General features: G+C 40.7%; 1 protein-coding gene across 1 annotated transcript in view; it reads right to left on the bottom strand.

Moving 5' to 3' along the window:
* Window positions 1-14,819, bottom strand: part of LOC141017052 (adhesion G protein-coupled receptor L2-like) — a 71,447-nt gene that overhangs the window by 22,490 nt on the left and 34,138 nt on the right. The window contains exons 7-11 of the mRNA XM_073491671.1: window positions 11,888-12,190; window positions 9,389-9,489; window positions 6,725-6,910; window positions 3,891-3,929; window positions 197-380 (exon numbers count right to left, since the gene is read on the bottom strand). Of these exons, the coding sequence (XP_073347772.1) occupies window positions 197-380; window positions 3,891-3,929; window positions 6,725-6,910; window positions 9,389-9,489; window positions 11,888-12,190 (813 nt within the window). The remainder of the gene's footprint in view (window positions 1-196; window positions 381-3,890; window positions 3,930-6,724; window positions 6,911-9,388; window positions 9,490-11,887; window positions 12,191-14,819) is intronic.

Genomic DNA, 14,819 nt, shown 5'->3' with positions numbered 1-14,819 from the left:
AATTAGATTCTCCTGGTAAATAGCTGTCAAGGTACCAGAAAAAAAAATAAAATCACTCTGAAGTCAGTTTGAATCAATTCTACTGAGAAATGGTGCAAAGCCAAGAAGAAAAACAACCATCAGCATCATAAATTGTGACTGACAGATGTGTAGATGTGGTTTTCATCTGTTTTATAGTTATTGGAGAGGAACTTACTGATATTCTCTGCAGGCACTTTTACGATCGCCGGCTCGATCAGGTTTTCTGCAAGGACAAACGCTCCTTCCTCCAGCGTGTCCAGTAGCATTGTGGCGGCGTGACTTTGTTCTGTTGAATTCATGTCTTTCCAGGATTTCAGAGCTTCCGGCCTCAGGAGGTTGTCAACAGTGTCCACGATTGCCTGTATCCATGGAGACAAGTGAAATGTCAGCGTGCTGTTTCCTCCCATCATAATTTCAGTTTAATAACAAATGGGAGGGGACTGAGCAGCGAATGATAAAAAAAGGGCATGCATGGCCAACAGTGACAGCAGCAGCAACAATGACTGAAACTGAAATATCAAGATCACTCCCGCTGATGAGACGAGGGTTCAAGGACATCAAGGGTAACTAAAATAATGATGATGGTAAAAAATGCAGGATGTATTTTTTAAAATTCTGTTTACAAGAAATAGGCCTAATCTGAGGAAGCTTCTTTTGGACTAGTTTCTTTAGTGAATAATGTAAAAGTGCTTGAGGGGGAAAAGAAATACAAACCAAATGTTTTTTTTCCTTCATTGAATGACATCTCTACAATGTTGCATTCTCAAGTCCTGGTTTTAAGTAGCTTTTTCCAAAAATACAATTATCATGAACAATAGACTTATTTCCCCTAACAGGATCTGCTTATAAAGGCTTTGAATGCTATTCTCCAGGAGGAAAGGGGGCATTACCAAGAAATCCATGTCCAGAGTGGCCATCTGAGTCAAGATGGGGGAAAATTTCTGCTTGTTTTCATTTGCAATCCTTTCATTTCCTGCTTTCTGATAAGCAGTAAGTAAGCAAAACATTCCACAAAACCCACACAAGTATCATATGTTGATAAAACAAGAGTTTCCTTTGACCCTGGTGGGGTGAGTTCATTACTCCTGCCTGCTGACACAATCAACCACAACGTCGATAACTTCCTCAAATCCCAGATTCAGAATCTACAGCCAACCCCTGGTGTGATAAATCAGAGTGACAATTTAACCATAGGTGCCATTAACCAGAGCAAGGCCCACCACAATAACGGTAATTAACCACAACAAGCCCTTGCTCACTGTACCAATTAGTCACAGCTATGATTATCCAAAACACTAATTGACCACAGACAGGATTATCCGTTTGCCTGGAATAACAAGAAAGGGGATCAACCGAAGTCTGCACCAATATATGATTAACCGCAACATTTAACCACTGAGCTCATATTAACCACAGTGATGATGACTGTATCCAGACGCAGGGCTTGCAGCGTGTCTTTATATCCCGCGCTGGAGCACAGAAATCAATCTCTGTGGCCCTGACCTTGCAGGCAACCAGACGCTTGTGAGCTGTGACTATGATGGGAGTTAAGTGTGTGTATGTGTGTGTGTATATGTGAAAGACTAGTGGCTATTACAGGGTCGGAGCCATTACAACCAGACAGACACTAAATGGTCTTCTCCCCCTGGTGAGCCATCCTCAAAGGGCCCATGAAATCCAAAAGGGTGAAAAAAAAGTCTGCTGTCTCTAATTTGTGTCGCACAGGAAGGATCTGTGTTCTGATTGAATCCTCTTTAATTCTCGCTTGGGTGGAGGTCACTTTACAAATCACAGGGGTGCTAAAAGGGGAGCCCCTATGGCTTGTTACGGCTGGAGTAAAGAATCGCATGGTGGGAGCTCGATGGACTGTCGAACAGCAGTGACCTCAAGACCAACAGCTAGCAGCCATGATAGCAGCTCTGAGAAATTATATTCCCTCTCAGTGCAGCGGTTTAGCATGCTAACATTTGCCAGTTAGCACTGTGATTACCGTTACAAAGCCTTGAGTTTGCATTACGTTGCCATCTTGGATTTTCTGGGCCAGAAGTGACCATATTTGGAGAAGAGAGTGGAGCGGGGGAGCATACACACAGCTTCACCACTATCCTGATTGATGGCTGCCATGGTTTCGTGACTTGTCGATCAATGTTAGCCATGCCCAAAAGCATACCGCGCGTTAATGTCTATTTTACTCTAAATGGAGCCATAATGTACAAAGTGAACAAAACTGTTTACTGATATAATAAATCAAGTGAGAAGTTATTTTCTCATAAGCTTACATACAATCAGAATAAATTATGAAACCAGTGGAGCTGCCCTTTGCTGGCCATTACAAATAATAGAGGTTTAAGCAAATACAATCACAAGCTAACTAACAACAGCTACGTTTAGCAGCAGTTCGTGATCACTTTAGCAACAACACTAGCAGTATGTCCATCATAAATACCATTAATCGAATCGAATCGAAAGCTGCGTATGATCTGGAGGAGTTCAATGGGACCGGAGGATAGCACCCAAATCAGTTAATAAAGTTCTTAAGTTAGTTGTTAGTTAGTAATCCTTGAGGCCCGGTCCGCAGAAACACGCTACTCTGGCAACGTCCTTCTTTTTTATACATTATACATTGGACACCCTCCTGAGTGCAGGGTGAGTCATCAACATCTTTTACTGTTTTCCAGAAAATAACTTACTCTAAAATAGCATTCAAAATACCTACAAATGACTTTTATGCCATTGTTGGACCTGGTACTGGTGTATAAGTGAGATACAGAGCAAGAAATATGTGATACAAAAACACTTAAAACATCAATTTTGATTTCATGGGAACTTTAAAACCACAAATGTCAACCTCATTATGGCAGTGCAGTAAAAGTCCGGGGATTACCAAAGTCTTGTTTCATCCTCTGGGCACAACGACAAGAAACGATTAACAAAATTCCATGGCGATCCATCAAACGTATTTCAATCTAGACCAATTGGATGTACTGAAAGACCGGCCGACGTCAGCACCCATAGAGCCACTAGCATGGCTAAAACAACATTTCTAAATCAGTTAAAAGGGAAGGCATCACCCATTTCTCTCAGTAAAATGAGACCTCAAGTAAAAACAACTCATTCTTTAGGGATCCCCTAAGACCCACTGAGAAATACAAAATCAGATCATTTGTATTATGCCATGCAAGGCATCTCCTCCCGAGTGTTTACACCAAGCTCTTGTCTTTCAGCAGAACCTACCCAAGGCAATAAATCCTGCCACTGCACATGAAAAGCAAAATGTCTGCAGGAGAAACCGAAAAATCAGAATGGAACACAAACATATTAATGGGCTCAGAAATTAATATCGCAGATAAAACACAACTGCAACAGGAGAGGGGATTTTTTATTTTTTTTTGCTAAGGGGACAAGGGAGAGTAGAAATTATACAATGTAAGCAAGTGAAAATTGAGCACACTGCCACTTTGATCACACTTCTAGCTGACAGGGAGGTGCAATTACGACCGTGGGAAGGCAATTATTCACACAAGGTATGAAAAGCCGACAAGAGGGATGGAGAGAGAGAACGAGTGGGGGAGCAAGAAAAGAAGGAGAGAGACAAATGAAAGAAAGATGCACGAGTGATAGCACAAAGAGGAGAGAAAACAGGGCAAAGATGGAGTGATATTGACGGCGGCATACTCAGATGGACAGAAAGACAGGAGAACTGACAGTTGAGTCAGGCGAGACAGCAGCCTTATCATGTTCATGCAGTTCACCAGGCACATACTGTCACAAGACAATCAAGGACGTGGAGACAGACAGCGCTGCATGCTACTGGTCAGGCGTTAGGGATCGGGGTAAAACATGAAACAGCCTAAGAGTGGTAGTTATACCTTCATGTACGCCCTGCATGTCTTCTCTCTTTTTTGAAGCTTTTCCACACAACAAGAGGATCAAGCAGAAAAGACAGATAGTAAGAAAACAGGAGGCATTATTAAATCATGCTACTCACCAGGAATTACAGATTCAATAGAAAGAAGGAAAGGCACAGGTGTATGAACTACAACCTTAAAGTGATGCAACAGCGCTAAATGCTTTTCAGGAGAAACGATGGATGAATTCTAAATATGAAAATGGATCAGGGGTGAAGAGATGAAAAATGCAAGGCGGCGTGGAGGAAAAAATGCTGAGAACAGATTCCTCCGGTCCCCATTAGCGATGCTTTAAAATACATTGAGAAGATAAACAATGTGGGATGAGGTCATTTGTATTTCACGGTATGGAGAGAGTAATACAGCACTAGCTCCTTGTTGGTCTCTTGGCATTAAATAAGTCGCCTTCTCCTCCTAATTGAGTGGATCCGGAAGAAAACCACAGACTGTTGCTCCACACAGAATTGGAAAACAAAGAGATGAAAATGCTCCTCGTATCCAGATTACAACCTCCACATCATAACACAAACACACACTTGGAACCAAAATGTTTCTTCAGCCGAGTAAAGGGTGCTTCAACAGACACCAGTATTTACTTGTTGATTTGTGGGCTAAGTGCTGCATGTAACTAAAAGGACCACATCAGTGATTCTGTATGTTCTAGCTCATGTATGTTGTGCTTTACATTTACAGTACATGCTGTATGTTCTTAGATTTTTAAATGTGTATTTTCCTTTCATCGTAAGCACCCTTCTGGCTTCCACTGATTTCTGTATGGCATGAAAATCCTTGACACTCAAGTTGTCTTATATGCGTTTACATTTAGTACAGCTGCGGGCGGCTTTCTGCAGTGACCTGATTTCTTCGTCGTGTAAACGAGAAAGAGACTTTCCATAATCAGGGCAGGGGAATCAGGGCAAAACCTGATTTTGGATTTCTTGGCCGTTTTTATGTGTAACTAGGTTTCTTATCAGCTTTTTAGGAGTATGCATGTGTTCAACAATGACTATAGTATGAACTAAACTAAAATTGAAACAAACACAAAGTAACCTCTTTAAAGAGTAACACCAGGCCCTCTCTGGTGCAAAGTTGAAGTCTGTTTCAACTCTCATTGGGTGTGGTCAGAGGTGTGCTCTGTTGCACCTTTAACCACACCCAATAGTGATGTCACCAAGTCCTGAAGTACACCTGTACATCACTACAGAGGGCCTAACCACCGGAGAGCAGTGGAAACAAAATGATCAGGGGTTGTTGAGCTACTCCTGTATCACACGCTATCTTACACAGATAGCACGCTTTTTTCATCATGTTTATTTTATACGTCTAATTCATCCAACGTTGATGCTTTCATATCTTATATATAATAACACTTTCACTAACCTTCAGATGAAGACCTATTTTTTCTGTTGTGTCACAAAATTAAGAAAATAACAGCTTGAGTTTACTCAAAACTAGCAGTTATTCTGAGATGTCGCTGTTGGATATGTAATTAAAAACGGACATTAGTATTTAATTAGATATCTATGAATGTTATAGTTAGGGCTGAAAATGATGACAGACATAAACATGTTTGCCTATTTCACATATCTCTGCAATGCAAATCAACCGCCAGTTCCTACCTGAGGACATTTGCATTCTACCTGTCTGTTACACTAAGTAAGAAGTGGGTCCAAAATGAGACTGATTACTGAATTGTTACATGTATATGTGGATTTAACAGTATTTAGGTTAATATAGGTTGTGTACTGTAAACGCATGTATAGCTTGATTTTTCAAATCAACCTGGTTTTCTTGTGTGCATGTAACCATGAATATCAAGTATGCATTCATTTTTGTCAGCGCTGCATTATCATCGTGCAGACTTTTCAAGTCAAACTGCAATTAAACTAAATTAACAAGTGGCTGTAATGCAATTTTGACAAAAACTAATGCAGGCATGATGTTGACTACAGGAACTAAAGCAACTCTGCTAATAGATTTTAGCATCATAGAGGTATGAAGAGGAAATAATGGCTACCTGGAACGGTAGAAAAAATTAAAAACACAGCAGCCTGGTTTGAAGAGTAGTACTACATGATTTCAAGTGAAGGGAAGAAAACTTGCAAAATCACTTTTATGGTCCTCCTTTAACTCCTGTCATTTTTCCTTGTAATCAGCCAATCACATGCTGTTGATGTTGTGATGTCGGACTCCAACACGATCAGCACAACAGTGACAAACCTTTCAGCTCTTATCTTCAAATGCACTAATAGCAAACGTAGCTGTCTGAACATTAGGGCACAAACGACAGGCGTCATTTTGGTGAAAATCACCTTGTTTACGGAGGAACTGCTGTCGAGACAAGTCTGAATAACAATGTAATTTTTCAAACTGTCACTCATCTCTCCATGGGCCTGCCAGCAGCTGAGAGTTGTAGGTGCGTCTTAGGTCTGCTCTTTTCATGCCGAGTGTTTGCAGAAGCTCCAGGGGAGAGTTCCACACTTGTCAGCAATGAAGAGTTATTCTTTGTGTTGGTGGGGGGCTCATGGCCATTAGCTCCTTTAAGGTAGAACTGCCAGGTGAGCCTGTGTTCCCAAAGCCGGTAATTACCAAGGAGCTGCAGAGGAATGAGCTTCCCCCCAGGGCTAGACCTGCCTCTAGCCCCCTCACCTGAGACTGTGTGTGTGCATGTTAGTGAATGCATCTGTTTGTGTGTTTCTGTAGGTGTCCTGCTAATGAATGTCCTGAGTCATGCTGACACAGAGCTGAGCCAAAGGGGGGACAAAGTCTAGGCCAGACAGGAGTTTTCACGGTACCTTGTTGAAGCTGCGTCCAGCTGAGTCTTTCTCGCTGGGCCTGAGCTCCTGCAGCTGAGCGTCCAGGATATCCACGAGCTGCTCCATCAGGCGCACTGAGGAGCTGACGTCTCCGGCAAACACCGGGCCCTGTGTGTGGCGTGCCAGCTCATTGGCTAAATTAGCAGCATTTTCGCCACTTCGAATCTAAAAACAGCAATGGGGAAAACGTGGGTGTCAGTGAAGCGTCAATGAAGCCGACCTGAGATGGTTCTGCAATATGAAGCTGAAATAATATATCCCACAGACACCACAGAGTCATAATCCATTAGAACAGGGCATATTGAGAATGAAAGGAAAGTAATTGTGCGCAGCATGAATGTAAACACTCACATACATACCCCTTTATGTGTTATGGATCACATACTGAGCAGGAAATATAATAGCATGAACCTGCCTTGCCTGAATTGTGACCTAATATCATTCAACATACAGTAAGGGTCGCCCAAGTCTACCTTGATGTGTGGTAATTATGGTGATTAACATGTTTCTTGCTTAGTCTTCTGCCATAATTGCAATTGCCATGATGGGTTCAAACTTATCAGGAGCCTAGGGTAAGAACACGGATTATTAATACGGACTGGTATTATGATTTTTTACTCTGTTTATTTTTACCAAATGTGATAAATGGGGGAGAGGGGAAAGGTCGTAGGTTTGGAGGACGTGGCCAGCAGGATTGTTCGGTGAATCTCCACAGCAGGAATCCAACAGAAACCACCGGATTACTGCGTGCCCGCGATCCGGTTGCCAAACGGGCTGGGTGAGCTTTGCGTGGGTTCGCTTCTTTTTTCATTGAGACTTACGGCGGCTCGCCACGTTTCCACCTGTCAAAGGTAGTTTTATTTTGATACCTTTTTTTTCAGGAATAATTCTTTCATGGACACTTTACGTTGGGATTTGGACATTTGAACTGTAGGGATTTTTGGGGTTGTTGTGGGGTTTTTGGCCAAATGTTTGTTTGTATTGGAGTGTGCCTCCCTTCTTTTGTTTGGTGTGCGTGTCCTGGTCAGACGTAATTTAATTTATTTTCTGTTAATATATAGTGATAAATCAAACCTTCTGTGTGTTTTTGTTTCTTTATAATTTATTCTAACATTATCATAGGTGTTAGGGAGAGATTTGCTGTTTACTTTTGGGGGTTCAATTATTTTCGGCCAGCCGGCAGTGTCCATTCGCGACACTTATCAAGTCCACCTGTTCCCTTAAAATTTGCGTTTGTACTTCTCCTTTTTTGAGTTAATAATTGAGGGAAATTGTTACAATACTAATGTTATTCAGTCTATACTAGATACTAATATTCATTCTGTGGTGCTTTTTATGTTAGTGCACAAGAAATCAATGTACTTTTCCATTCTGCACTAAGAGGAAATGAAGCCACACATGCACAGACATCAATTAAAAAGCAACCTTGGAATTCCACTGCCAATTAAAGTTGACAAAGAGAAAGCTAATGCAGCTAATGTCTTATCATACGGACCATAATTATGAGAGGCAGAGTGGGAAAAACATTCATACCATTCAGCCTCCAAGGTGTAATTCCAAGTCAGAGATACAAGAAATTTCTGACAGCTGCGATATCTCCCACTTGGTGAAAAGAACTACAGAAGTGTCGACAATCTGGTGGCATAATGGCTGCAAAACCACTGTTGTTGGCAATTACATCTAAATTATATTCAACACCAGTGGTAATACAATCAGTTCAGCCAATTACAAATGTTTTCTGTTGATGAGCAATTATGTAAAAATAAAAATAACTAACTTAGGCTTCTCCTGTGTCAGTACAAGTCTAGCAATGGATGAAACTAGAGACAGACCTATTATTGGGGACGTTAATCAGCATTTTTATAAGAATCAGCATCAGTTTTTTTTGTGTCCAATTGCAGAGAAAATAAATCAATTCTGTGGTTTCACTCAATGTCCTGCCTACAACACTATCTGATTGGTAACACAAGTAATAGCTTAACAACACTGAATAATCTGAGTCTGCGTTTATAGGTTCTTCTTATTGTGCATTGCATCTTGGGAAAACTGTGTCAACCACACACTCAAACATCAAGCTGATTTACTGCGGATTCTGTCTGTTTTTCAGTATACTTTCCATAATTTTCCCAAACCTGGCTACAATTATTAGTTTAGTATTCCCTCTGCTAACATTCAGTCTGTACCTGCTGTGTGGAAGGTGTTTTTCAGATCAACCCCATCTCCTTTAGAATAAAATATGTTGTCTGTTTGAGTTGCATTATGGTCCGTTCAGGCTACCGACACTGTTATCAGTGCATCTACATTAGATTTCTGACTGCGTGACTCTGAACATCAAAGAAGACGAGTCTGTGAAGAAAGAGGCTCGAGCTCTTTGATTCTCAGCAACAGACTGCAGAACTTGGCATTTACTCCTGATGTTTTAGAAAGCTCATTTCTTTCTGCTACCACTCTGTATCTTAGCTACACGTGAAAAAAATAAATATATAAAATATTTTCATAACCATGACCAGCAGGCTCTCTGCTGCTATAAGGAAAAACAAACCAAACAAAAAGGTCAAAAACTGCCACTCGGATGTTTGATTTTACCTGTGCAACGTGTTTGTTTCGCTGTTATATTTTGTAATTGACACATTCTTGCTTTACCTTTTGTGCCACTTGAGTCACCCAGTGGGAGGTGCAGTTGCTGAGGTCCGGGCCTTTGGAGCACCAGGTCCCTGCCACGGTGCAGAGGAAGGAGGCGATGCCTGCAGTACCACAGAATAAACAAAGCAGTTGGAGGGAATCCAAAACCTTGCTCAAATACAGTTTTTCCTGCTGATCCTTCATTCACACGGACTCTCTTGCGCAGGAAACTAACTGCTCTGCAGGAACAACCACTTCCAAACAATTTGAAAGCCTGCGATATCTGTACGGTCTACACGAACAAAACAAAATTGTATAAGAGATGCTAAAACACGATCAGGTTCCTACATAGCTTGGATAAAACTGACAGAAAAAAACAATGGACTCTGGTTTGTTGTTGCAAACATTTCAGATCACTAAACACTTCATATGCTCTCACGATATGCATGTCTAAATGAAATACAAGATAACTCCTAATGAATGCCTCGTTGCTGACAACATATGTAACACAAGACTCGTTCTCTTTTCACCCCCACAGTCAAAACACTGTCTCTTTTTGGCTTTCATCCTCCGATAGCCCTGCTTTATATTTTGACAGCTTTGTCAGTCTCTATGATGGGGTGTTAAGGTAACTTGTGAGAGATTCCTGTGTGAGTATCATTGTCAACTGAAATGTTATAACTGCAATCAACACAATGTTCCCCCTCACTGCACAAGTGATTTTAAAAGCAAGAAGTAACTGTGAGTCTACTGTCTGGATGTAATTAGACAATTGACAATTAGCAGTCATTGGAATTTGGCAGAGATTTCTTTTGTATAACTTCAAACATCTTCATTGTTTTCTTTGCTTTGTTACATATGAAATGGGCAACAGCATTTCTTTTCTTCCTCTCCTTGCAATCTCAACTAAATTGGCTTTGTACATTATGCCATTATATTAAAACAGAGTCATGTCACCTCTAAACATGCTAGATTATAGTTTCAAACATGACATACCCCCCAGTACAAATGTCACACACTCGGCACACAGAAGCAAAGATGGAAATAGCACACTAACACCTAAATAAGCACAAATAAAGTGCCATTTTCACTTATTTTGTCAGGATGTTTGAAGCTTCGTTTCTGATCATTTGTATGCTGAAAGTGTGATTCTGAGACTCTTTGAAATGTTTGATTGTTAATAGAAAAAAACACTATCCCTGTTTACCCCCTGTAGAGTTTAGTAGCGAGCAATCAAGATGATTAAAAATAGATGGACTTATACGAGATGAAAAAATAGCAGAAAATCATGTACATGGTAATACAATCAGATGTTATTGACCTTATGCGTCACAGCAACAAAGAGGTGTTCCAACTCTATTAATTTGTCATTAACTTCCTGTCTATAACAAGAGTGTATGTCGCGTGGCCTAACATAAGAAAATATTGAACCAATTTTATACTAGAAAGATGAGCATAAACTGGAAGAAAATAAGACTTTCTTCTGCAGCAGTCTGACAAACACTGACCACTATTTACAGAGCAGCAATTAGATCAGTTCTCACACAGCTCTGGGCTCAGCTGGTCATGTTACTGTTTTAATAGTCATGGGTGTGAGTGAGTGTGGCTGTTTAAAGTGTGCTAAACAATATTTCTGCATCACAATCACAGTGGTTATACACACTCCTTTTTTCCTATGCATGGGCTTACTATTATGTAACGGGCTGATTTTATAAGATTATATAATCAATGACACGCAGTACATTTCATTTTGTGTTGATAAATCAGATTCCAGACCAGAAAAGAAAAAAATCATCTGGTTGAGTGATTGTCAGTGTTGGAAGCAAATAATGTTAATAATGTAATGACTCATGAGCTCATAAAAGTGTGACCACAGAAAAAAACTGCTGCAACAAATAAGCTAACTAGGCTACTTGTAATCAGATATCTGTGTGTGTGTAGTGCTGACTGGCAATAGAGTTCTGCAGGGATGACGTATTTTTGTGGGCTAACTCTGACGTTAGCATCGCCCTGGATCTCCCAACAAAAAGCAAATGGGATTTTTCAATGGGATTCTGGATTATTTCAGAAAATAAGCTCTTTTGGAAAACACAAGTTGATCATACTTACAGGTTTTGTTCAGCAACATAATCTTCATAACTGAACACCACTTTATGATTTTTGAAGCTTAAATAAAATCGGCAGAGGTAAAAAGCTAACATACGGCTATAAACAAACTAAATTAGATTCACATGACCTCAATGTCACCATCAATTATCTTCTTACTACACTGTACTACACACACTTTATTATGAATTGATCAACTTACAAATTGGAAAGCTAAAGTTAGAAAGTGCCTGTAAATTAGACTTGGGAGTACACAAGTCTTGTGTTCGAGGATGTTGTGTTATTGTTAACATCCTGCAGGCAGAGCAGAAAAAGGTTTTGAAAAATCTAAAAAAAATTATTACAATATAGTATAGATTTAAATAAAATTCTGGTTAACGTAAAGGTATCATAAACATCAGATGGTGGTCCTACCTCTGGTCCCTTTGGGGCAGGGCCTCTCCACAGTGCTACCAGTGTGGGTCTGGGGCCAGTCGATGGCTCTCCTCCTGGTCGCCTCACAGAAGCGTCTGGGTGTTGGTGGCAGCTCAGGGACAGTGGGCTCTGCTGTGCCCGGGCTACGACTGTCCTCAAACGGGTCCCTCCCCTCTCTTGGATCGGCTCCTCCAACAGTGACCGTGTCACCCTGCCCCTTCGCAGTGGACGCAGTGGTAGTGGTGACAACCGAGGTGGTCTTGGGTATGGATGGGGAGACGGAGAAATCTTCAATGGTTGGCACTAGAATGAGAGAAGAGTGGGGCTGTTAGAGCTGGAGTCATAAATGCCCTTGCCTCGAACTCCCGTTGTTTCCAGCAGCGGGGAAACTCCAACTGTTTTCAGTCCTTTGGCTCGATGGTATCTCTGGAGTTACTGCTGCCCATAATTCCTAGAAATAAAAAGCTTCTCCCAGCGTCCACCTCTTCTCTGCTCCTTCAGTAAACAAAATCAAAGCAAACTTGTCAATGCAACACCCCATCTATCTGTTGCTATTTTTAGTTTACTTAAGCCCATAAATAAGCCAAGCAGTGACGGTGGCATCCTTTGACATATCCGTGATTTCCTCCCAACAGAGTCAGTACCTTGGGCTGATTAAATGTCAACAATGAAGACAAAGCCTGGCTGCATTTCACTTTTTTCCTGCCTAGTTCATCTCTCTCGCTTTGATAAAGCTGGTGTGCGGAAGGAGAACTGCACCGCTCCGAGCCAAAAACATACATCAGCAATAATGCAATTCCACTGTATTCAATCCACGCCTACCCTGCGAAGCAAATCTATGTGTGAATATGCACATGCATGTGTGCACAGGCGCTTGTGTTTGCTCCATCGCTCAGATGTGTTCCTGCTTAAAACCACTACGTGTGCACGGATGGATATCTGCTGCTGAGAGCCCGGAGACAACTACGAAATGAGAGCAGAAATAGGAAATCTATAAATTTTATACAGTATGAATAGCCAATATGAATAAAACAGGAAACACAGTGGATACAGAGTGTATGTGCGTGCGTGAGTGTCTACATGGATATACTAGTATCCTGCATGAACGATCATAGATTTTTACCCACAACCACCTGATTGTACTTGGAGATAAAAGCAGCTTCCCACAATGAGGTCTGCTGATGTGAAAGGCACTATAGTGTTGGTTCCCTTGGTGCTTCTGGGAAAAAATGCAATATCATGCTATCTGACACTCCATCATCAGACACATATCTCCATTTCCTGAGAGAGAATGGTGACAAAGCCCACATTTCACGTTTCACACGAGTCAGCCAGTCAGCGGGTTTCCTTATTCACTCCAGTGGAATATTTGAGTTTATTACAAAGCTTATATCAGGCGATGTGGTCAGGAGGCCACAGCAGGGAGGGAACAGTGTTCCTGTGATGCTCGCTATTAAAAAAATAAACCTCAAACCACCCTACAGTGAGGCTGAATTGTGACATTTTACTTAGTGACCTTTTCCCCTGGCTGGAGCCCTGGCTAATTACCCTTACACTCATTCAGTCATTGTGTTTCTGTCACCCAGACGTTAACAGGTTGGCCAGGCCAGCATGGCTGCAAAGTAACAGCTGACAAGCGTGGTTATTGTGAGCACCCACAGCTTTAAAGGTGTTCCTAATTGCTCCAGGAAACATGTTAAGAATTACCTAAAAAATGGCAGACAGACCAAGAAAATGATGATCAGAATTTTGTTAATAGAAACAGGATCACTATAGTCTACCTCTTTTTACTTTTTTGGAGGATAGCTGTAAATCTGATTAAAGAAATAAGATTCATTTCCGAAATGCATGAATAACTCTAAACAACATAAGAGTATAACAATGCAACATTTAAAAAAGAAAAAAAAGAAGTATTTCAAATTTGTATTGCCAGTGAAGATTTTTTATTGACTCAGGAAAACTGAGATGATTCATAGGCTGACTCCGTTGATTCAATATACGCATATAATGCAATACCAGGGCAAGTGTAATTGGGTTTTAGATTATTAAACCTCTCCATACCTGAGCAAACTTCTGCTCCTCCACTGGCTGATATAAGCTTTAATATGCATCTGCCTGTAACAGCATGCTGGCATCACCTGATTAACCTGCTCCTGAGACCTCGAGAGTCCAAAGCCCTGTGCCACCCACATTTCAGCTCACAGTATCAAGACATATTTTGTTCCGTCCTGGCCTTATTTTTTAATGTTTCTTATCTTGGCAAATGCAAACACTTTCAATAGCACACATTATCATTAGTGATTCAATCAATATAAAGATACTGGAAACAACTGGGAATATCTTCATATCTTTCTATTGTGTTGCGACCAATGATTGTTTTCATTAACGCATTATGTTCGTTGGTTGGTTTGTGACCAGGATTACACAAAAACTACTGAAAGGATTTTCAGGAAACTTGGATGGAGGATGGCTCTTGGCCCACAATAGACCCAAATAAAATTTGGTATGGAGCCAGGAATTTTGTTCTCACTTTCTTCAAACATTGCAAGTTTTCAACAATTTTGTTAATTTCTCAGGGAATAATATATAAATCTCGATGAGGTGGCTTGTATCTATAAGAGAGTACAAAAGGGGATTGTTGGATTCTACTGAGTGCTAATCTAGTTTTCTCGATTTAATATTTAGTCTTGAACATGTCACCAATATCCATCGCTTACCAGCGCTTAGGTTGGTTGTTTATTGAAAAACTTCAAAATATTAAATGTATTATCAAGCTAACCCAGTAAACATTCATATTTTTAACCAGACTGAAAGAGAGAGCAAATTTATTTGTTGGTGTTTTGTTAAAACATTTCCAAACAATTACCCAGCCTTCGCTGAAGAGCTAACTTGAGCAGAATAATCTTTTTTAAAAATTACAATAATTCTTATG

Source organism: Pagrus major, chromosome 21 (genome assembly GCF_040436345.1).
Source record: "Pagrus major chromosome 21, Pma_NU_1.0".
In the NCBI taxonomy this organism is placed as follows: Eukaryota; Metazoa; Chordata; class Actinopteri; order Spariformes; family Sparidae; genus Pagrus; species Pagrus major.
This window is presented reverse-complemented; position numbering and strand designations above follow the sequence as displayed.